Source organism: Salmo trutta, chromosome 21, assembly GCF_901001165.1.
Source record: "Salmo trutta chromosome 21, fSalTru1.1, whole genome shotgun sequence".
Classification (NCBI taxonomy): domain Eukaryota; kingdom Metazoa; phylum Chordata; class Actinopteri; order Salmoniformes; family Salmonidae; genus Salmo; species Salmo trutta.
The window spans coordinates 35,705,381-35,729,613 of NC_042977.1; the positions used below are offsets into that span (position 1 = coordinate 35,705,381).

Below are 24,233 nucleotides of genomic sequence, written 5' to 3' on the forward strand. Positions count from 1 at the left end.
TTGTGTCTTTATCTTGCTGACAAGAAAGAGCCAGTGGTTTGCTGAAGGGTGTGTGGATTTTTATTTGAGCAAGTATGTGGGTAGTCTCTAGCCCACTAGCCAGATCAGTTTGTGCATTAGGCAACTCCTCCACTGTTCAACAAATAACAGAAGTTAGAAGAAATGGCTAAAGCACACATACTAACTTTACTGGAAGCCAGGTGGTCTATCATATATCCATACTTGTTTGGTTCCCCATACCTCGGGCAAGCTTAGGCAAAAGCCACTATACAATCATGTGTAACGTAAGCACTTTAATGAAATTATCTACCGTTTCGCTCTAAATAATTTAGTTCCTTCCTAGTTAACTTAATTTATATAGTGCTTTTCAAAAGAAGTAACAGTGCTTCACATCATAAAACAAAATAAGTAATAAACAAGGACAGAATGAAAACAATATAGCTCATTATAATCATACATTAAAATAATCTTTATAAAAGTGTCTTCAGTTGTTGGATAACAGAGCCTGATGCCTGAACAAGTTAAAAACAAACAATGTCAAAATAACAAGGGACAGTCTTCTGTTTATTGCACAAATCATACATGTTTCCAACTGAACCGGTAGAACACAATATTAGGCAGCAGTGGGATAAATCATTGATCAAAAGCCGAAATATATATATACACAAGAACAAATAAAAACAGCCAGCGGGACAGAGAAAATTGTAAATTGAAAATGAGAAGGAACCAAACTTGATTCATTGTTTAACTGAATCCTACCGATATACTGTAACAATTGGGGATGTCATTTACAGAAGACAAACTAAAGCCATCCTCGTATCTTCATTTTAAAAGTACTTCGTCCTCATATAGAATATAAACCTCTGCATCAACACCAATCAAATATTTTTACATTTTCTTAAGTCAAACATTGCTAAAGATTATTTCTATACAGTTTTAATATATGTACATGAATTCATCAAACTTTTATAATCTCATACAAAAAGAGAAAAAGCTGGACTTTATCGCTCTCAAACAAAAACAACTGGCAAGCAGATCGATCCTCCCTCCTCCTGTCCCCCCGGAAGGTCTGACAGGGTAGATGGCCTCAAATACAGATTGAGGAACGGCTTCTTAAATCCCACAAAGGTCACAAAGAGAGTCAAACAGCAGTCTCTAAATCTGGGTCGTATCCACAAAGCATCTTAAAGTAAGAGTGCTGATCCAGGATCAGTTTCAGACCATAATGAATAAGATTATATGAACAGATCCAAGATCAACACTGCTACCCAGATGCTTTGATCTGCAGAGACTGATCAAACACCCGCTTCTCCTTTACAGAGTCTGAACTCTGGCAGAGACTGACAGCTGGCATGAGCCATGGATGTAGGTATATTCAGGGTTCCTCAAACAGAAAAGATGAGAATCCTTTTGGATGTACTGTATATATACACAATGAGACCATTCAGGTGTTCCTCAGGAGCCCTCCAGCTCAATAACGTGTACTCTCAGAGAAAGATGGGTTAAGGCTCGCACAGACTACGATTTCAGCCGTCTTATGCCACAATATTGCCATCACAGCCAAAATATCCACATGGTGGTCAAATCCTTAGGTCGTAAACAATTGTCGGACATCTTGGGTCATTCAGTGTTACAGGGTCTATGGCTTCGACAAAGTTCTAGCCGTGTCAGAAATGTTGGGCCTTTATCGTGTTGTGTGGCTGGTGTAACGACTAATAAGATGGCTGACACTGATTATGCACACATTAAGTCAGATTAATATAATAGTTTGATTTAAACATTTACATGCTTTGCAAGAACGATTTCCCTAATAATCTTGTTTACATGACATCTGAAACCAGGCTACTTGATGGGATTTTGATAAATGCACAAAATCGCCAATCAAAATAAAAGTTCCACCACAACGACCATGTTATTTTTGGGAAGCCTATTTGATTCCGAGTTCAGACATATATACGTTTGTATGTGAAAACTATTTCTAAGATGCATACTTTAATTTTCTCCGAATTGGCTTGGGAGGCTTGCGCTGCTGGTGCTGGCACATGCACAGATCAAATACACTGCTGCAGTTGCAATAGCCAATCGCAGAACGTGACGACAGAACTGAAGCAAATTGTACAATCTGGCCGGGTTGATATCAAGATTTTAATTTGGTAACATCGCACAGTGTGACATGTAATAATGGTAAAATACAGATTTTGACGTACAGCGTGGGAAGGCTTTTAGGGAGGTAGAGGCTTAGGCCAGGGTGCTCGTCCAGGAGTGTAAAGGAGGGAGGGGGTTAAGTTGGTGGAAGAAAAGGGAATCTTTCAGCTGGAGCTCTGTTCAAGACACTCCTGCTAAGTGCATATCCCAAGCTAAACAACTAGTCATACCTGTCTCATTTTACAACGCACCTTTACTTTACTGAGGTGTTCTGGGGAGTCAACGTAGCCAATGTTTCATAACAATGCATGGTTGGCCACCCCAGCGCATACTTTGTCTAAGAAACCCAAACATCCCTGATTAAAGTGCACTCAGTAGCGTGGGAGGTGGGGGGGATGTTGGAAGGCATTGGGCTGAGGGAGAGTGAAAAAACACAGCAGAATATAAGGGATGCAGTCACCAGGTATGAGCCATCTGCAGGCTAAGCTGATTGACCACATGCGGATGTTCTGAGGCTAACCCTAGAGGTTGTTAGGGGCTCTGGTTTGGCCCTTGAAAACAAAATGAAATATGGAGTGAATCACATTTTAGGGTTGATCAAAAGGTCAGAATGTACATCAACCCCTTTCTTTCCCCCCTCTTCAAATCCCCCAACAGAAAAGTAGAGGGGAAAGAGAGTGGAGTAACGTGTGCATTGCAGATGACGGCCAACTGATTGTGAGATGTGTGTGATGTTGAAGTTCTTTTGTTCTCTGGCTTGGCAGAGCATACATGTGGGTGTAGATGAGTCTAACTGGTTGTGTAAGGATGTGAGCACTTATCAGCCTCCCTAGAACACAGGTTAGAACAAAATCAGGGTTGAGTGTATCAGCCCCCTCCCCTCAAACGGTGCATGAACACAACTGTCTACAATCACTCCCTGTCTGATTAGAAGTGAGGTTTTGTGTCTGTCTATACTAGTCACCCTCCCTCTAAGTTGTTTGTATGTCTGTGTGTGTGTACCTTTTTACTGTTACTTCATGGTCTCCCAGTGTTCATGTGTGAGCCAATAGTGCCTGCATATATGCATCAATACTAGGGCAATGCAGTGTGTGTGTGTGTGTGTGTGTGTGTGTGTGTGTGTGTGTGTGTGGCTGGCTTGTATATCTCTTTGGCTCAGGAGGACATGCACTGGACGTGGTCTGGCCCTCCATCCTCTTCATCAGAGGAATCTGGAGAGCTCCATGACTCATCAGTGTCTCCCTCTGCACCCTCCCGACGTGTCTAGGAAAGAGAGAGGGAAAAAAAGAGGGAAAGAAATAAAGCGAGAGAAAGAGAGACAGAATACTCAACACAAAAGTCCCTGTAGATACTCCTGGAGAGAGAGATGTCCTGGTTTGATTACTGGAAGAGACGTGGTGGGTGGTGCAGAGGAGGATCCTCCCTCCCCGTCTCAGCCACTCACCTACCAGAGTGTAGGCTCATTACATTTTCTTGTGACGTGTCAAGGTTTTACCCTAGAAGTTAGTCATCCTTAATCATTTTTGTGTCTGTAAACTGCATAAGATTTGGCTTGCTATAACAAATCAAATTGTTGCTTTGGTGATGAATGAGCTAACGCTATTATTTAAAAGTTTTCCCGTGTGGTGTGATCCTACTAATGATAATGTTTCAGTCCCCTTGCTAATTGAGTGAAAAACTCCCTCGCCGAGACCACAGTAGACCAAGTCATAATTCAAATGTTCTAGTAGAAAGTGATAAGCTGTGAATTTTGATAACCTTCTCTTTGAATTAGGTGTTACATTGTTTTACCCAAGTAATATTCGAGGTCCACTGGTATTGCTAATGGTTTTCTGCTAGCAAATGACACTGCTCAACCTCAATTGCCCATACTAGTGTAACTTGATCTTGAGCCATCATTTAGATTGACAATTACATTAGGTGAAAATCTAACAATATTATGTCTGAAAGTGCCCTGCTCTTTAAGTAAGGCGTACCGTTTTTGTTTCAGGACCATATTAGCATTGTTAGTGATCAAAACCTATGCATCACAGAGTACACAACCACCACTTGTCACCCAATTTGCCCCAGGTCAGATAAGGTTAACCCATATGGTTAATAACCCACTCTTTTCTCAGTCTGTAGGCGTAGACTTTAAGTGAACACTAATCTCGACGCATACCATATGAGTCTTAGTTATTAACATTGATCTAATTTCCCTTTTTGATTTCAACCATCTGACTGGAACTCAATTAGTGATTTCTTACTGCCACCCAATATAATTGGGGCACACCTTTTCCAAGCCCATAAAGCCCTTTGTATTTACAGTACAGACCCAATGCAGAACCATTCATCATTTTGTATATGTATTTCCCAGAGCCAACAAGCTCTTTTATGTGTACAAGCAACTCTTGCAGGGGTATAGCCTCTCAGGAACGACTTAAGAGAACATTGGCCAGATGACGCAAGATGTCCCTAAAGAGGCAAAAGCTGCATAGTTTGCTGCCCATTTTAACCAGTTACAGCCCCTTTACAAAGCAACTCAGAAAGAGTTCCAGCGGGGTGAACTGCATTTCAGGTAGACTCAGAATCATATTGGTTAGGCATAAAGTAATGAATGGTTGTGCGTGTTCTTTTAATCTTGTTCGTAAAACTTGAGGGTACGGTCCTCGTAGTCAACCTGCATTCAGCACTCAAAGTTCCTTCTCTCAGAATTTGTCGAGGTAGGACCAATGACATATATAAACCCTGAATTGCTGATGCTGTATTGAAGGTGTCGGTTGGCCATATTGGCACTCCCTAGTATGAGCAGTCCTCCAAGGGAAAGAATGGAATTCTACACTATTTCAATTAAATGTTAAGGACAAAATTACATGTATTTATTTTTGTTGTTGTAGTGAGAACAGTAACATTAGTACAAAAAAAAAATAATACCTTCAGGAAAATGTTAGATTTTTTATGTTTAGCTCACATAATATATTTTAAATGTATGCATTAATTAAGGTGTCTGAAGTAGAACAAACGTGTCAAAAACGAATGTAGACATTAATAAGTCGCTCTGGATAAGAGCGTCTGCTAAATGACTAAAATGTAAAATGTAAATGTAATTAATTAATGCATTTCTATAGCTTCCAAAATATAATTTTTTTTACAATTGAGTGCCGCCAAGACGGCAGCCCTGTGGCTTTAATACAGCGCCCCCTGTCAGTCATCCAGGGTTTATACACGTCATTGGTTAGGACCCATGACAACGCCCAAGTACAGATGGTAAACATGTGCGTGAATTCACTGAAGGAATTCAGAATGCAGTGACTCCAACCCATGTCAACTCTGAGGCGAGAGATCGGTTTTCTAATAAGCGTGAGGAATTAGCCCTTTTCCTTTCTAGACATTGAACAGACAGCTTCCACTGTTTTCCGCTAAACCCCTCATTGATAACATCTTTATCAACACGCCTAAATCTGTCCTCCTTAATGTAGATTTTGGGCAGACTGATACACCTGTTAACCAACCTTATTTCTTTAGGTCCCCTACCCTCTTCACCGCTTACAACCAAGAACCAATTTTAGTGTTGCTCATAAATGACAACCCAGAATCAACTATAAGTACTAGAGGTCGACCGATTAATCGGTTGACTGATATCAAATCCACCTAAAAGGAGTGATATAAGAAAGAGAAAATGCTTACAGAATTAGACTTAAAAAAATGTGTTAGTATTATTTGTCCAGGAGAGGACACTCTTTACATGGCTATAAAGCTATCATGCCTTGGAGCGCTACAGCAAGACAGGACACTATCAGCCAACACAATTACACCAGTCAGAGTGAACAACTGTGAACTAACTGTTACTGCTTCTAGTCAGTGCTGAGAGGATAGAAGCTTGTCAGCTCAAACTGACCAAAATTAGCACTGGCCATACACGGTTACATGTAATAGTAGGGTGTTGGCGTCGTGACGAACAATGGATGCTATGCCCAAATGTAAAGCAAGTGCCGTGCTAAGAACGTTCAAATGTTTTCAGAGACACTACAAAAACTTAGCAGGTTCAAAGTAGCGCTTGATTTATGCTTTTCCTTTCAAGTGACAACATAATTCAGTAGCTACTGCCTTACAATCGATTAACACATACTGAAGCTAGATAGTACACATTGTCAATGTATGGGTATGTCGTTTTCCAGCTGGACAGCATGAGGCAGCTCAGTCTTCAGAGGCTCATTTTTTTGCTGGAATCAGTGCAGTTCATCCTCCTTTCACTAGAGTAACAGTTTTTCCATTAAAAAATAAAATAATATTTTGTGCTATCCAGTGATATTAAGAAAAATAGATCAGTTATCGGTAAACATTTCCACTAAAATCGGATCCAAAACTCATATATTGGTCTGGCTCTAGCATACACACCCCTTACAGTGTTATGGTGTGTTCCACTCACCCTCTGGGACCGTCTGTTTCTCATGTGTCTCATGAGGAACCACAGGAGCTGTGTGTCGTACTGATCTCCATGTCGAACAGTGTCCTCGTCACGCTCACGCTTGTTCTTCTTCATCACCTGAACGACCACAACACCAGTCACATCAAAACTCACAGCTTTGGTATGCAGAATCCAAGCCTATATGCCGTGGGATGTTTGGGATATGTTGAGGTTTGTGTGTGTGGAATCAATGGTATGAACCACCGTACGTCTTTGAGGCCCTTGAGCCCTGTGGGGTTCTCGGCAGTGGGGGCCCAAAGTTTAACATCATGATCCAGACCACTGGTGGCCAGACCTGGGAGGTGAGGGTGGGGCTCCAGGCAGTTCACCTAGGAGAAGAAGTTGAGATAAAGTCAAATGAGAGACAGATTAGTGAGTGAGCATAAAACTGTGAAACTGATACTGTTCAATTTCATTTAAGGGTTTTACTTGCACCTGCCCATTATCAAGCCATTTCCTTTGGCCATCATACATCTTCCCACCCACACACCATCTCTCCCTCTCACCACTCCTCCTCTGTCTCCCTCCATGAACTGGACTATGCAAGCTGAGACCTTGTCCCACAGGTAGATGTGTCCACAATCGCTGCCACTGATCACAAACTCACTGCTAGGGCCATAGAAGTTAACCCCCTTCACTGTGAGATGGAAAAATAGAATAGAGGGGGAGGGAAAGAGACAGCGAGAGAGTATTATACTGGAAGTCACAGTTATAGCATGGTAAAACACCAGTGTTCGTGTTACTTATAATTGACTAGTTCATAATCATTCATTCCCCTTTTAACCCAGTACCTGTAGCGTTGTTGCGATGGCCCTTGTATCGCCTGCAGTAATCTGCACCATCACTATGGCTGGAGTCAAACAAGTAGATGTCCTCATCATTGTAACTAGTCAGGAGCTCTGAAGAGATAGACAGACATGGGGCGCATTCAGCTGGACGCAACATTTTGGAACGTACAGATAGGCTATTTCTATGTAGAACAAACATTCCTCTCATATGTAGAATAAGGAATCACCTCTGCTCTATTCATGGCATTTCTATCCCTGGTCACTGATGGGGAGGACAAACATGAGGACAGTCATAACAGCAAGAGCCAGAGGAACTCCGACTTCGAATAAAAGTGTGCTTGAGTCCTTGTGTTTTACCTGTTCCATCGTGACTGTACAGTAAGCAGGTAATGTTAGTTTTGGACTCGCTGGACACCAGGTGAGATGGACAGAACTTCTTCAGTACGCCATTATTATCATTCTCATTTATCTTCCTCTGATCATAGATCCTACAGAGATAGAAGGTGAGGAGAGGTGTGAGAGAGAATCCAAGACAATGCACTTCCTCTGCTTTACGGACACAAGAGGGATTTGAGTCTAACCTGACATACTGATCTCTCCCTCCCACAGCAAAGTGATGTGTGTTGACAGGGTTCACAAAGATGGTATACAACCCCACTTTCTTATCCCCCTCCTTCACCACCACCAGTTTACTGAGAGAAAAGGAAAAGAGGAAACAAATAGTAGAAAAAGGGTTAAAAGACTTATGTTCTACATTGGGACTTAAGTTTTTCCCAGACTGGTCAGATCACCAGTAACGTCCAGGTGATCTTGCAGTAATGGCGTTAACAATTGCATATCAGACAGACATGTGATGTCACTCACTTGGCAGGCCGGTCGAGGCGAAGGTCGATGCCAAACACCACGGCATCCTCCCCAGCCGACAGAAAACAGCAGGGAGAGTCTGGCTCCAGGGCCAGCTGACACACACAGAGTAAACACAACACACTTAAATCAACTCAGCTTTCAGCTAAAAAGGCTTAGAATCTTAAATGACAACCCATTCCCCACAGTATGGAGGAAAGGGTGTTGTTTGAGACGCCGCCAAAGTCGGGCCAGTAAGACCAGTAGCCAGACTCATTAACTCGATACAACCATACCTTGTGTGGTATACACATGGTCTCCATACCTTGTGTGCTGCCCCTTTATGCTGAGCCACTCTCTTGGTGTTCTTGCAGCGTTGCATGGCAGAGAGCTCAGCCACTCTGATCTGACCATCCCGGGCACACATGGCCAGAGTTGAGTCTCCACTGTGGGGAAGAAACTTGGCCTTTGGAGAAAGAAAGGTACATTTCAACATCTCTCAAAAGGTCCTGAACCGTATTTCTAGCTTTCCTTTCATATTTTTCACATGGTTTCTCAATGGTTGTCAATAACACCAGAAGTGTTCACATCCTTTCTACGGTCTCACCCTCGCCTAGCCTGATTGTGCTCTCCTCCTCACCTGAAAGACATTGCTCTTATGCCCACTGTCAAACTCCAGCTCAGCCCGACGACGTGCCCAGTCCCACACCACCACTCGTAGGTCATCACTGCCAGAGGCCAGGCGTGTGCCTGAGGGGTTGAAGTGCAGGGTGTTCACACAGCCGGTATGTCTCTCCAGGCGCCCTTGTAGCTCCAGCCTCTGGACCAGCCCCCGCGCGCCACACACACGTCTCACAAACTGGTGCGAGCCCCGGCCAATCTCCCTCAACCGCAGGGAGGGCACCGCCCGCCATGATGGCCTGCCAAGATCACGCAGCTCCGCTCCCAGCCAGACGTCCATGGCCTGCTCGTCTTCCTCTTCTTGCTCTTCCTCCTCCTCCTCCTCCTCCACTTCAGAGCTGGAGGAGTGGTGAGCGGTGCCACCGCTCGGGCGGTTCCTCTTTCTGGCGGCCCTCTTAACTGCATCTCTCTCCTTCACTCTCTCTCTTCTACCCCCCTCACCATCTTGCTCCCCTTCCTCGTTCAGGGAGTAGAGGCCGCTGCCGTCCATACTGTCCGTGTCTTCCTCCTCCTCTCCAGGCACCCTCTCACCCTCTGCATCTGGCATTGGCTTGTCCTTAGCGCTGTCTCCTGCCTTTTTGGGAGCTGAGGGAAAGATGAGGAAGTTGTCACACATTGACAAAAAAAGCACTACTGTCAAGAAGCAGGGAGGAAACTTATCCACTGTAAAACAAATAGTTTGTAGAGTGTATAATGTCAAAGTTATGGTGTCCTGTGTGTTTTGGCTACATGTTGGACTATGACAGCAAAAGTCCTCTTATACTACACTGGTTTGAGTCTATGATTAACTGCTTGAGAGCCAGACTGTCCCTCTGGTTTGAGTCTATGATTACCTGCTTAAGAGCCAGACTGGTTTGAGTCTATGATTACCTACTTGAGAGCCAGACTGTCCCTCTGGTTTGAGTCTATGATTGATTACCTGCTTGAGAGCCAGACTGCCCCTCTGTGGCTGTGGAAGCATCTCCCTCCCCACGCTGGTCCTCTCCTGGATCTGGCTCCTCAGACCCACCTGACAAACACACAGAGATGGCGACACATTCACATTAGTCTTACATAGCTGGCTCTGGTAGCGTGGCTTACTAGTAGTAGTTCAACAACAATGTATGTTCGTATTCCCAGTCGGCCAACAGTGAGGCCTGGGTGATCAGTGAGGCCTACGTGATCCCTCACCATTAAGCTCACTGGCTTTACCATCTGCCTCAGCCATCCTGCTTCTCTCTTCGTGTGGACAGGAGGAGAGCCTGGAATGAAACCGAGGCAGGGTCAAATGAATTAGTCTGCCGGCTGCTTTTGAAGACTCCTAATAATAATAAATATGTATATTGCCAATAATTGCAATATGTCCAAGGTAGCAAGACATGTCACTCAACAAGTCAGCTAGCTGTGACTGATGAACAAATTATGTTCTCAAGTCACGGTATGATTGGAAATCTTGCAAACTAGCCAACCAAGTTAGCTAACATATCAGCAACTAAATTAAATCGAGTGCACACTAACACATGAAACTAGCTGCCAGTCTCTAGTTAGCCAACATAGGACTTGCAGCCTGTAGTTTGGAATTGGAAGTAAGTTAGCTAGTTAACGTTAGCTGTCAAACTAATCTTAGCTAGCTGCTGCAGCAACACTGACATTTAACAAAAGTCAAAACAGCTGACTGGCCACCATGTCCATTCTGCTGTAGAGATAATGTTAACTACCTATTCTGTTAGTTGATTGGATTAGCAAATGTACACATTTTGGTACATTTAGTTCAACTTTGTTCAGGAGTTTGACCAATTTCACGCCAGTTAAAAGAAGTAAACAGCAATGGCTGGCATGCTAGCTTGCTAGCTAAAGCTGTTACCTCTAACTACAAGTCGTAGGCCCGACGAGCGTAGCTAGCAACAGTACGTCGTTTTTTCTAATCTTAGGCGCAGATTTATTGTCTTCAACCTACTATACTAACGTTACTTAGCTAACTATAGCACCTTGGATAGAAAATCTTGGAGTAAAAACACACGACATGAAGAATGCGTGTCAAAAAGAAACAGTAAAATTAAAGACTACGTGCGCTCACGAGTGTGTGCTAGCTCTGTTTATGTTTTGACGGTTCAGCTTCTGTTTTCGGTCATTCCTTTTCCGGCGAAGGATTTCTTTCGCCGGAAATGTGGGTCTGTGTATAAATAATGAACCGTGTCATCTAATGTAAATATTGTGAATATGTTGTTGTGGAAATTCTTACACAGGGACACTCAAAGTCAATCTGAAATGAATCATTGTTTATTTGTCAGCGCGCTGGAGAGGTTCCAACCAACTCAATGCACCATAGTACACATGTCAATCAGGAGCTCTCCCTGGGCAGTCCCAGCAGTTGCCTTATATATGGCTATAACAGACAAGCTATATTTGCACGATTTAGCATAATTAATTAAGTATGATCATTTTGTTTAATTCATGTGTCCGACCAATACAGGTTCATAACATGTGGCAGACCAATAGCTCAAGAGGCTTCTCTCTAAGCTGAGACTTTGAAACTGAGATATCTTTGGTTCTCAAAACAAGGTCTGGGCGTACTGCCAAATTGCAGCTACTGATAGGGAGGATTCATTCAGTCAGCCACTTGCATGAACACAGAAATTGGTTTATAGAACAGCACATGAATAGAACACAGAAATTAGTTATAAGAAAAGCAACAAACATTAAAATTCCCATTACAATGTAAAAAAGTGAAGTTAGGTGAAAATTGTTTCCCACCTGTAGGACACTCAAAATGGCATCTTATACGCATGATTGATTGTTCCACATACTAATTATACCCTATCAATTGTTATGTCATTTATTATTACAATTGAATAACTAAAGCTTTCTGGCCTGGGTGGTTTCAAACCACCCACCTTTAAATTAACAGTCTAAGGCGGCGGAGAAGATTGAGGGTATTCGATTAACCTCACCCGGGCACTGGGTTGGGTGTAGTTTGCATCCTGTGAAGTGATTGCATTCTGGAACATGTGTGGTGACACTGATGGTTTCTCGGTAACTAATGGCATCTACGGTTGTGTCTGAAATGATTTTACATAGCAGGTTAGAATAACTAACACAGCAGGTTAGGATAATTAACTTAGCAGGATAGGATAATTAGGTTGAGGTTAAGAAAAGGTTAGGATTTTATGGAAAAGAGGTGTTGTACATTTCTGAATGATGCATCATGCTACCTTGTTGACATCATGACAGATTGCTGTTCGATTTGTGCAGGGCGAACCTTCCACCTCAGCTTCACCAGCTTCGCCCGTTCACGTGAGGCCATAGCCTTGTATAACCCGAGTCAGCTTAATCAAATCCGCTCAATGAGAGTGGTGGTTAGGTGGAAGAGGACTCTGAGCTTCTCCTTTCTGTTGTAAACAGGTCAAGGGCGACCTCGAGTGGCTGAATAAATCAATTGCATTCTGTGAACTGCGTGTGTACCTTTGAAGGAAATTAGAGAAGGGGTGGGGGGGGGTGGGGGTACCTATGTAAGAATAGCATTCAACATCATAGTGCCCTCCAGCTTATCATTAAGCTCAGGGCTCTGGGTCGGAATCCCTCCCTGTGCTACTGGGTCCTAGACTACCTGACGGCTGACCCCAAGGTGTGAAGGTAGGCAACAACACCTCCGCCACGCTGATCCTCAACACAGGGGCCCCACAGGGGTGCCTGCTTAGCCCCCTACTGTACTCCCTGTTCACCCATGACTGCGTGGCCACGCACGTCTCCAGCTCCATCGTCAAGTTTGCTGACGACACAACAATGGTAGGCCTAATTACCAACAACTACGAGAGGGAGGAGATGAGAGCCCTGGCTGAGCGAAGCCAGGAAAATAAGCTCTCCCTCAACATCAACAAAACAAAGGAGCTGATCGTGGACAACAGGAGACAGCAGAGAGAGCACGCCCCCATCCACATCGATGGGGCCGCAGTGGAGAGGGTCAAAAGTTTCAAGTTCCTCGACCTGAAATGGTCCCTTCACACTGACACCTTCAGGAGGCTGAAGAAATGTGGCCTCACAAACTTCTACAGATGCATTCTGTCAGGCTATATCACCACCTGGTACGGCAACTGCACTGCCCGCAGCCGCAGGGATCTCCAGAGGGTGGTGTGGTCAGCATAACACAACACATCTTGCTCTTCAGTGTAATCAGAGGGCTAATATCAACACTATGCATGCCAGTCTCTCTTGGCAAAAGGTAGAGGAGAGACTGGCTGCACGTCTTTTGATAAGAAACATGAATGTGTTGAAAATTCCAAATTGTTTGCATAGTCCACTTACACACAACTCTGATACACAGACTTACCCTACCAGACATGCCACCAGGGGTCTTTTCACAGTCTGCAAATCCAGAGAAAATTCAAGAAAACGTTATATAGAGCCACTCCGTTCCATCTCAGATTACTCAAGTGAACAGCAAACCTGGTTTTAAAACTCAGATAAAGCAACACCTCACGGCACAACCCCTCTCCCCTATCTGACCTAGATACTGTATTTTGTGTGTAGGTACTGATACAGTATGTAGGCTATGTGGGACTTTTCTCCAGTACGGAGAAAAAAATGTATGAAATGTATGCATTCACTACTGTAAGTCGCTCTGGATAAGAGCGTCTGCTAAATGACTTAAATGTAAATGTAAAACATATGCAGATCTGTCCACAAGCTGTTCTTGTCTATTGATGTTCTGTATTATGTAATGTTTGTTGTTTTGTATGGACCCCAGGAAGAGTAGCTGCTGCTTTTGCTACAGCTAATTGGGATCTGAATACTCCACATCCTGTGGCGTTCTGCGTTAGCATCGAATAGCCCCCGTGACATGCAACTTTTCAGGGAAGTTAGGAACCAATATACACAGGCAGTTAGGAAAGCTATGGCTAGCTTTTCAAGCAGAAATTTGCATCCGTTAGCACAAACTCAAAAAAGTTCTGGGACACTGTAAAGTCCATGGAGAATAAGACCACCTCCTCCCAGTTGCCCACTGCACTGAGGCTAGGAAACACTGTCACCACCGATAAATCCACTATAATTGAGAATTTCAATAAGCATTTTTCTACGGCTGGCAATGCTTTCCACCTGGCTACCCCTACCCCGGTCAACAGCCCTGCACTCTCCACAGCAACTCGCCCAAGCCTCCCCATCTCTCCTTCACCCAAATCCAGACAGCTGATGTTCTGAAAGAGCTGCAAAATCTGGACCCCTACAAATCAGCTGGGCTAGACAATCTGGACCCTCTCTTTCTAAAATGATCTGCTGAAATTGTTGCAACCCCTGTTACCAGCCTGTTCAACCTCTCTTTCGTATCGTCTGAGATTCCCAAAGATTGGAAAGCTGCCGCGGTCATCCCCCTCTTCAAAGACCCAAACTGCTACACACCTATATCTATCTTATCCTGCCTTTCTAAGGTCTTCGAAAGCCAAGTTAACAAACAGATTACCGACCATTTCGAATTCCACCGTACCTTCTCTGCTATGCAATCTGCTTTCAGAGTTGGTCATGGTTGCACCTCAGCCACGCTCAAGGTCCTAAACGATATCATAACCGCCATTGATAAGAGAGATTACTGTGCAGCCATATTCATCGACCTGGCCAAGGCTTTCGACTCTGTCAGTCACCACATTCTTATTGGCAGACTCAACAGCCTTGATTTCTCAAATGATTGCCTCGCCTGGTTCACCAACTACTTCTCTGATTGAGTTCAGTGTGTCAAATCGGAGGGCCTGTTGTCCGCACCTCTGGCAGTCTCTATGGGGGTGCCACAAGGTTCAATTCTCGGGCCGACTCTCTTCTCTGTATACATCAATGATGTCGCTCTTGCTGCTGATTCTGATTCTCTGATTCTCTGATCCACCTCTACGCAGACGACACCATTCTGTATACTTCTGGCCCTTCTTTGGACACTGTGTTAACTAACCTCCAGACGAGCTTCAATGCCATACAACTCTCCTTCCGTGGCCTCCAAATGCTCTTAAATGCAAGTAAAACTAAATTCATGCTCTTCAACCGATCACTGCCCGCACCTGCCCGCCTGTCCAGCATCACTACTCTGGACGGTTCTGATTTAGAATATGTGGACAACTACAAATACCTAGGTGTCTAGTTCGACTGTAAACTCTCCTTCCAGACTCACATTAAGTATCTCCAATCCAAAATTAAATATAGAATTGGCTTCCTATTTTGCAACAAAGCCTCATTCACTCATGCAGCCAAATATACCCTCGTAAAACTGACCATCCTACCGATCCTCGACTTCGGCAATGTCATATACAAAATAGCTTCCAACACTCTACTCAACAAATTGGATGCAGTCTATCACAGTGCCATCCGTTTTGTCACCCCATATACTACCCCCCACTGCGACCTGTACGCTCTCGTTGGCTGGCCCTCGCTTCATTCACGTCGCCAAACCCACTGGCTCCAGGTCATCTACAAGTCTCTGATAGGTAAAGCCCCGCCTTATCTCAGCTCACTGGTCACCATAGCAGCACCCACCCATAGCACGCGCTCCAGCAGGTATAGCTCACTGGTCACCCCCAAAGCCAATTCCTCCTTTGGCCGCCTTTCCTTCCAGTTCTCTGCTGCCAATGACTGGAACAAACTGCAAAAATCACTGAAGCTGGAGACTCATATCTCCCTCACTAGCTTTAAGCACCAGCTGTCAGAGCAGCTCACAGATCACTGCACCTGTACATAGCCCATCTGTAAACAGCCCATCCAACTACCTCATCTCCATACTGTATTTATTTATTTATCTTGCTCCTTTGCACCACAGTATCTCTACTTGCACAGTCATCTTCTGCACATCTACCATTCCAGTGTTTAATTGCTATATTGTAATTACTTCGCCACCATGGCCTATTTATTGCCTTAACTCCCTTATCTTACCTCATTTGCACACACTGTATATAGACTTTTTTTCTTTTTTCTACTGTATTATTGACTGTATGTTTGTTTATTTCATGTGTAACTCTGTGTTGTTGTATGTGTCAATCTGCTGTGCTTTATCTTGGCCAGGTTGCAGTTGTAAATGAAAACTTGTTCTCAACTAACCTACCTGGTCAAATAAAGGTGAAATAAAAATGAATTTAAAAAAAGATTGCTGCCCTATGTAGAGTTGAAGTCGGAAGTTTACATACACCTTCGCCAAATAGATTTAAACTCGGTTTTTCACAATTCCTGACATTTAATCCTAGTAAAAATTCCCTGTCTTAGGTCAGTTAGGATCACCACTTTATTTTACGAATGTGAAAGGTCAGAATAATAGTAGAGAGAATGATTTATTTCAGCTTTTATTTCTTTCATCACATTACCAGTGGGTCAGAAGTTTACATACACTCAATTAGTATTTGGTTGCATTACCTTTCAATTGTTTAACTTGGGTAAAATGTTTCGGGTAGCCTTCCACAAGCTTCCCACAATAAGTTGGGTAAATTTTGGCCCATTCCTCCTGACAGAGCTGGTGTAACTGAGTCAGGTTTGATGGCCTCCTTGCTCGCACACACTTTTTCAGTTCTGCCCACAAATGTTCTATAGGATTGAGGTCAGGGCTTGTGATGGCCTTGACATTGTTCTCCTTAAGCCATTTTGCCGCAACTTTGGAAGTATGCTTGGGGTCATTGTCCATTTGGAAGACCCATTTGCGATCAAGCTTTAACTTCCTGACTGATGTCTTGAGATGTTGCTTCAATATATCCACATAATTTTCCTAACTCATGATGCCATCTATTTTGTGAAGTGCACCAGTCCCTCCTGCAGCAAAGCACCCCCACAACATGATGCTGCCACCCCTGTGCTTCACCGTTGGGATGGTGTTTTTCGGCTTGCAAGCATCCCCCTTTTTCCTCCAAACATAACGATGGTCATTATGGCCAAACAGTTCTATTTCTGTTCCATCAGACCAGAGGAAATTTCTCCAAAAAGTACGACCTTTGTCCCGATGTATAGTTGCAAACTGTAGTCTGGCTTTTTTATGGCGGTTTTGGACCAGTGGCTTCTTCCTTGCTGAATGGTCTTGCAGCTTATGTCGATATAGGACTCGTTTTACTGTGGATATAGATACTTTTGTACCCGTTTCCTCCAGCATCTTCACAAGGTCCTTTGCTGTTGTTCTGGGATTGATTGCACTTTTTGCACCAAAGTACGTTAATCTCTAGGAGATAGAGCACGTCTCCTTCCTGAGCGGTATGACGGCTGCATGGTCCCATGGTGTTTATACTTGCATACTATTGTTTGTACAGATGAATGTGGTACCTTCAGGCGTTTGGAAATTCCTCCCAAGGATGAACCAGACTGGTGGAGGTCTACATTTTCTTTTCTGAGGTCTTGGCTGATTTCTTTTGATTTTCCCATGATGTCAAGCAAAGAGGCACTGAGTTTGAAGGCAGGCCTTGAAATACATCCACAGGTACACCTCCAATTGACTCAAATGATGTCAATTAGCCTATCAGAAGCTTCTAAAGCCATTACATAATTTTCTGGAATTTTCCAAACTGTTTAAAGGCACAGTCAACTTAGTGTATGTAAACTTCTGACCCACTGGAATTCCGATACAGTGAATTATAAGTGAAATAATCTGTCTGTAAACAATTGTTGGAAAAATTACTTCTGTCATGCACAAAGTAGATGTCCTAACCGACTTGCCAAAACTATAGTTTGTTAACAAGAAATTTGTGGGGTGGTTGAAAAATGAGTTTTAATGACTCTAAGTGTATGTAAACTTCTGACTTCAACTGTATAGTGAGCTCTAAAAGTATTGGGACAGTGACACAGTTTTTGTTGTTTCGGCTCTGTACTCCGGCACTTTGGATTTTAAATGATACAATGACTATGAGGTTAAAGTGCAGACTGTCAGCTTTAAATTGAGGATATTTCCATCCATATTGGGTGAACCATTTAGGAATTACAGCACTCTGCGTACATAGTCCTCCCCATTTTAGGGGACCAAAAGTATTGGGACAAATTCACGTATATGTAAACAACAAAACATGTGTCATGGTACCAATACTTTTGGAGTTCTTCATTGAACACTGGTAACTTCAATAACATTTACATTCTGTTTTACCACTTCATATACTGTATTCTAGTCATGGCTCATCCTATGTAGAGCTAATGCTGCATACACCTTTTCTATTAATATACTGTCCATGCACACTATTCACATTCATATACTGTGTATTCGGAAAGTATTCAGACCCCTGCCCTGTATCCAAATTTTGTTATGTTACAGCCTTATTCTAAAATTGATTAAATACATATTTTCCTCATCAATCTACACAAAATACCCCATAATGACAAAGCAAAAACAGGTTTAGAAATTTTAGCAAATGTGCTGTACAGAAACCCAGCCTAAAACCCCAAACAGTGAGCAATGCAGATGTAGAAGCACGGTGGCTAGGAAAAACTCCCTAAAAAGGCCAGAACCTAGGAAGAAACCTAGAGAGGAACCAGGCTCTGAGGACTGGCCACCTGATTAAACCAGAACATGGCCAAGATGTTCAAACATTCATAGATGACCTGCAGGGTCAGATAATAATAATCACAGTGGTTGTAGAGGGTGCAACAGGTCAGCACCTCAGGAGTAAATTATTTTCATAGCCGATCATTCAGAGTTAGAGACAGCAGGTGCGGTAGAGAGAGGGTCCAAAACAGCAGGTCAGGGACAAAGTAGCATGTCCAGTGAACAGGTCAGGGTTCCATAGCCGCAGGCAGAACAGTTGAAACTGGAGCAGCAGCACGGCCAGGTGGACTGGGGACAGCAAGGAGTCATCAGGCCAGGTAGTCCTGAGGCATGGTCCTAGGGCTCAGGTCCTCTGAGAGAAGAGAGAAAGAGAGAGAAAGAGCGAGAGAGAAAGGAAAGAGAAAAAGAGAGAGAGAATTAGAGGGAGCATACTTAAATTCACACAAGACACCGGATGAGACAGGAGAAATACTCCAGATATAAAAGACCCCCGACACAAACTATTGCAGCATAAATACTGGAGGCTGAGACAGGAGGGTTCGGGAGACACTATGGCCCTGTCTGACAATACCCCTGGACAGGGCCTCACAGGCAGGATATAACCCCACTCACTTTGCCAAAGCACAGCCCCCACACCACTAGAGGGATATCTTCAACCACCAACCTACTACCCTGAGACAAGGCCAAGTATAGCCCACGAAGATCTCCACCACGGCACAAACAAGAGGTGGGCACCAACAGGAAGATCACGTCAGTGACTCAAACCACTCAAGTGACAAACCCCTCCTAGGGACGGCATGGAAGAGCACCAGTAAGCCAGTGACTCAGCCCCTGTAATAGGGTTAGAGGCAGATAATCCCAGTGGAGAGAGGGGAACTGGCCAGGCAGAGACAGCAAGGACGGTTCGTCGCTCCAGTGCCTTTCCGTTCACATCCCTGGGCCAGACTACACACAATCATAGGACCTACTGAAGAGATGAGTCTGCAATAAAGACTTAAAGGTTGAGACCGAGTCTGCGTCTCTCACATGGATAGGCAGACCATTCCATAAAAATGGCGCTCTATAGGAGAAAGCCCTGCCTCCAGCTGTTTGCTTAGAAATTCTAGTGACAGTAAGGAGGCCTGCGTCTAATGACCGCGGCGTATGTGTAGGTATGTACGGCAGGACCAAATCAGAAAGATGGGTAGGAGCAAGCCCATGTAATGCTTTGTAGGTTAGTAGTAAAACCTTGAAATCAGCCCTAGCCTTAACAGGAAGCCAGTATAGAGAGGCTAGCACTGGAGTAATATGATCAAATTCTTTGGTTCTAGTCAAGATTCTAGCAGCCAAGTTTAGCAATAACTGAAGTGTATTTAGTGCTTTATCCGGGTAGCCGGAAAGTAGAGCATTGCAGTAGTCTAATTTAGAAGTGACAAAAGCATGGATACATTTTTCTGCATCATTTTTGGACAGAAAGTTTCTGATTTTTGCAATGTTACGAAGTCGGAAAAAAGCTGTCTTTGAAATATTCTTGATATGTTCGTCAAAAGAGAAATCAGGGTCCAGAGTAACGCCAAGGTCCTTCACAGTTTTATTTGAGATAACTGTACAACCATCAAGATTAATTGTCAGATCCAACAGAAGATCTCTTAGTTTCTTGGGACCTAGAACTAGCATCTCTGTTTTGTTCGAGTTTAAAAGTAAAACATTTGCCACCATCCACTTCCTTATGTCTGAAACGCAGGCTTCTAGGGAGGGCAATTTTGGGGCTTCACCATGTTTCATCGAAATGTACAGCTGTGTATCGTCCGCATAGCGGTGAGGGTTTGAATGTTCAAATGTCCGAATGACATCACCAAGAGGTAAAATACATAGTGAAAACAATAGTGGTCTTTAAATTGAACCTTGAGGAACACCGAAATTTACAGAAGAAGACAATCCATCCACAGAGACAAACTGATATCTTTCCGACAGATAAGATCTAAACCAGGCCAGAACTTGTCCGTGTAGACCAATTTGGGTTTCCAATCTCTCCAAAAGAATGTGGAGATCGATGGTGTCAAAAGCAGCACTAAGGTCTAGGAGCACGAGGACATATGCAGAGCCTTGGTCTGACGATGGTAAAAAGGTAATTTACCACTTTCACAAGTGCAGTCTCAGTGCTATGGTGGGGTCTAAAACCAGACTGAAGCATTTCGTATACATTGTTTGTCTTCAGGAAGGCAGTGAGTTGCTGCACAACAGCTTTTTCTAACATTGTTGAGAGGAATGGGAGATTCGATATAGGCTGATAGTTTTTATTACTGTCACTTTTAGTGAGTTTGGTACACATCCGGTGGATAGGGAGCCATTTATTATGTTCAACATAGGAGGGCCAAGCACAGGAAGCAGCTCTTTCAGTAGTTTAGTTGGAATAGGGTCCTGTATGCAACCTGAAGGTTTAGAGGCCAAGACTATTTTCATCAATGTGTCAAGAGATATAGCATTAAAAAACTTGACTTTCTCCCTTGATCCTAGGTCCTGGCAGTGTTGTGCAGACTCAGGACAACTGAGATTTAAAGCGGAGTCCGTAATTTGCCCTCTAATGATCATGATCTTTCCGTCAAATAAGTTTATCACTGCGGAAGTGAAAGCCATCCTCTCTTGGGGAATGCTGCTTTTTAGTTAGCTTTGCGACAGTATCAAATTTCTTGGGGTGATTGTTCTTATTCTCCTCAATTAAGTTGGAAAAATAGGATGATCGAGCAGCAATGAGTGCTCTTCGATACTGCACGGTACTGTCTTTCCAAGCCAGTCGGAAGACTTCCAGTTTTGTGTAGCGCCATTTCCGTTCCAATTTTCTGGAAGCTTGCTTTAGGGCTCGGGTATTTTCTGTATACCAGGGAGCTGGTTTCTTATGACAAATGTTTTTTGTTTTTAAGGGTGCGACTGCATCTAGGTTATTACACAAGGTTAAATTTAGTTCCTCAGTTAGGTGGTTAACCAATTGTTGTACTCTGACATCCTTGGGTAGGTGGAGGGAGTCTGGAAGGGCATCTAGGAATGTTTGTGTTGTCTGAGAATTTATAGCACGGCTTTTGATGATCCTTGGTTGGGGTCTGAGCAGATTAATTGTTGCGATTGCAAACGTAATTAAATGGTGGTCCGATAGTCCAGGATTATGATGAAAAATATTAAGATCCACAATATTTATTCCACACGACAAAACTAGGTCCAGAGTATGACTGTGGCAGTGAGTATGTCCGGAGACATGTTGGGCAAAACCCACTGAGTCGATGATGGCTCCGAAAGCCTTTTGGAGTAGGTCTGTGGACTTTTCCATGTGAATATTAAAGTAACCAAAAATGTGAATATTATCTGCCATGACTACAAGGTCCGATAGGAATTCAGGGAACTCAGTGAGGAACCGGAGGCCTGTAAAACAGTAGCTATAAAGACTGATTGAGTAGGCTGCATAAATATCATGACTAGAAGCTCAAAAGACGAAAACGCAGTCATTTTTGGGGGGTAAATTGAAATTTGCTATCGGGATGCGGGGGGGGGGGGGGATATGGTCACAAGTATAACCAGGAGGAGAGGCCTCATTTAACACAGTAAATTCATCTGGCTTAAGTCATGTTTCAGTCAGGCCAATCACATCAAGATTATGATCAGTGATTAGTTCACTGACTATAACTTCCTTGGAAGTGAGGGATCTAACATTAAGTTGCCCTATTTTGAGATGTGACAAATCACAACCTCTTTCAATAATGACAGGAATGGAGGAGGTCTTTATTCCAGTGAGATTGCTAAAGCGAACACCGCCATGTTTCATTTTGCCCAACCTAGATCGAGGCACAGACACGGTCTCAGTGGGGGTAGCTGAGCTGACTACACTAAGCTGGCAGGGTGGCTAACAGCCTGTTGCCTGGCCTGTACCCTATCTCATTGTGGAGCTAGAGGAGTTAGAGCCCTGTCTATGATCATAGATGAGAGCACCCCTCCAGCTAGGATGGAGTCCGTCCAGCAGGCCAGGCTTGGTACTGTTTGTGGGTGTGTCCCAGAAAGAGGGCCAATTATCTACAAATTGTATCTTTTGGGAGGGGCAGAAAACAGTTTTCAACCAGCGATTGGGTTGTGAGACTGCTGTAGAGCTCATCACTCCCCCTAACTGGGAGGGGGCCAGAGACAATTACTCGATGCCGACACATCTTTCTAGCCGATTTACACGCTGAAGCTATGTTGCGCTTGGTGACCTCTGACTGTTTCATCCAACATCATTGGTGCCGAAGTGGATAACAACATCTCTATACTCGCCAGTTTTAGCCTTAGCCAGCACCATCTTCAGATTAGCCTTCACGTCGGTAGCCCTGCCTCCTGGTAAACAGTGTATGGTCGCTGGAAGATTATTTAAGTCAAATCCTGCGGGTAATGGAGTCGCCAATGACTAGGGTGTTCAATTTGTCAGAGCTAATGGTGGGAGGCTTCGGCGTCTCAGACCCCGTAACGGGTGGAGGAGAGACCAGAGAAGGCTCGGGCTCTGACTCCGACTCGCTGCTTAATGGGGAGAACCGGTTGAAAGTTTCTGTCGGCTGAATGAGCGACACCGGTTGAACATTCCTACAGCATTTTCTCCCAGAAGCCATGAATACATTGTCCGGTTGCGGGGACTGTGCGAGGGGATTTTTACTACGATCTGTACTTATTGGTGGCACAGACGCTGTTTCATCCTTTCCTACACTGAAAGAAACGTTAGCAACAAACCGCAACAAACCGCACAGCAGCACGTAAAAACATGTCTACAAGTGACGGTCACTATATATATATATATACACTGCTCAAAAAAATAAACAACACTATGTAACTCCAAGTCAATCACACTTCTGTGAAATCAAACTGTCCACTTAGGAAGCAACACTGATTGACAATAAATTTCACATGCTGTTGTGCAAATGAAATAGACAACAGGTGGAAACTATAGGCAATTAGCAAGACACCCCCAATAAAGGAGTGGTTCTGCAGGTGGGGACCACAGACCACTTCTCAGTTCCTATGCTTCCTGGCTGATGTTTTGGTCACTTTTGAATGCTGGCGGTGCTTTCACTCTAGTGGTAGCATGAGACGGAGTCTACAACCCACACAAGTGGCTCAGGTAGTGCAGCTCATCCAGGATGGCACATCAATGTGAGCTGTGGCAAGAAGGTTTGCTGTGTCTGTCAGCGTAGTGTCCAGAGCATGGAGGCGCTACCAGGAGACAGGCCAGTACATCAGGAGACGTGGAGGAGGCCATAGGAGGGCAACAACCCAGCAGCAGGACCGCTACCTCCGCCTTTGTGCAAGGAGGAGCAGGAGAAACACTGCCAGAGCCCTGCAAAATGACCTCCAGCAGGCCACAAATGTGCATGTGTCTGCTCAAACGGTCAGAAACAGACTCCATGAGGGTGGTATGAGGGCCCGACGTCCACAGGTGGGGGTTGTGCTTACAGCCCAACCCCGTGCAGGACGTTTGTCATTTGCCAGAGAACACCAAGATTGGCAAATTCGCCACTGGCGCCCTGTGCTCTTCACAGATGAAAGCAGGTTCACACTGAGCACGTGACAGACGTGACAGAGTCTGGAGATGCCGTGGGGAATGTTCTGCTGCCTGCAACATCCTCCAGCATGACCGGTTTGGCGGTGGGTCAGTCATGGTGTGGGGTGGTATTTCTTTGGGAGGCCGCACAGCCCTCCATGTGCTCGCCAGAGGTAGCCTGACTGCCATTAGGTACCGAGATGAGATCCTCAGACCCCTTGTGAGACCATATGCTGGTGCGGTTGGCCCTGGGTTCCTCCTAATGCAAGACAATGCTAGACCTCATGTGGCTGGAGTGTGTCAGCAGTTCCTGCAAGAGGAAGGCATTGATGCTATGGACTGGCC

At 44.2% G+C, this 24,233-nt stretch overlaps 1 protein-coding gene across 1 annotated transcript; it reads right to left on the bottom strand.

The window, feature by feature from the left end:
- Window positions 1–450: 450 nt before the first annotated feature.
- LOC115157307 (DDB1- and CUL4-associated factor 8) lies at window positions 451–11,021 on the bottom strand. Its single transcript, XM_029705448.1, has 13 exons — window positions 10,961–11,021; window positions 10,075–10,145; window positions 9,824–9,913; window positions 8,864–9,489; window positions 8,549–8,689; window positions 8,245–8,339; window positions 7,962–8,072; window positions 7,738–7,868; window positions 7,384–7,491; window positions 7,099–7,229; window positions 6,802–6,921; window positions 6,554–6,670; window positions 451–3,408 (listed from the first exon to the last, which is right to left on the bottom strand). Exons 2-13 carry the CDS (start codon window positions 10,109–10,111, stop codon window positions 3,301–3,303), a joined length of 1,815 nt encoding a protein of 604 aa, XP_029561308.1. The 5' UTR covers window positions 10,112–10,145; window positions 10,961–11,021; the 3' UTR covers window positions 451–3,300.
- Window positions 11,022–24,233: the final 13,212 nt, after the last annotated feature.

Bases quoted from the DNA above. Each gene is read 5' to 3' on its own strand.
- LOC115157307 (XM_029705448.1), bottom strand. From the start codon at position 10,111: ATGGCTGAGGCAGATGGTAAAGCCAGTGAGCTTAATG. The intron at 8,340-8,548 runs GTATGGAGACCA...TGTGTGTGTCAG, and splicing joins ATAAAGGGGCAGCACACAAG to CTGGCCCTGGAGCCAGACTC. The intron at 6,922-7,098 runs GTGAGAGGGAGA...TTCTTCTCCTAG, and splicing joins AGGGAGACAGAGGAGGAGTG to GTGAACTGCCTGGAGCCCCA.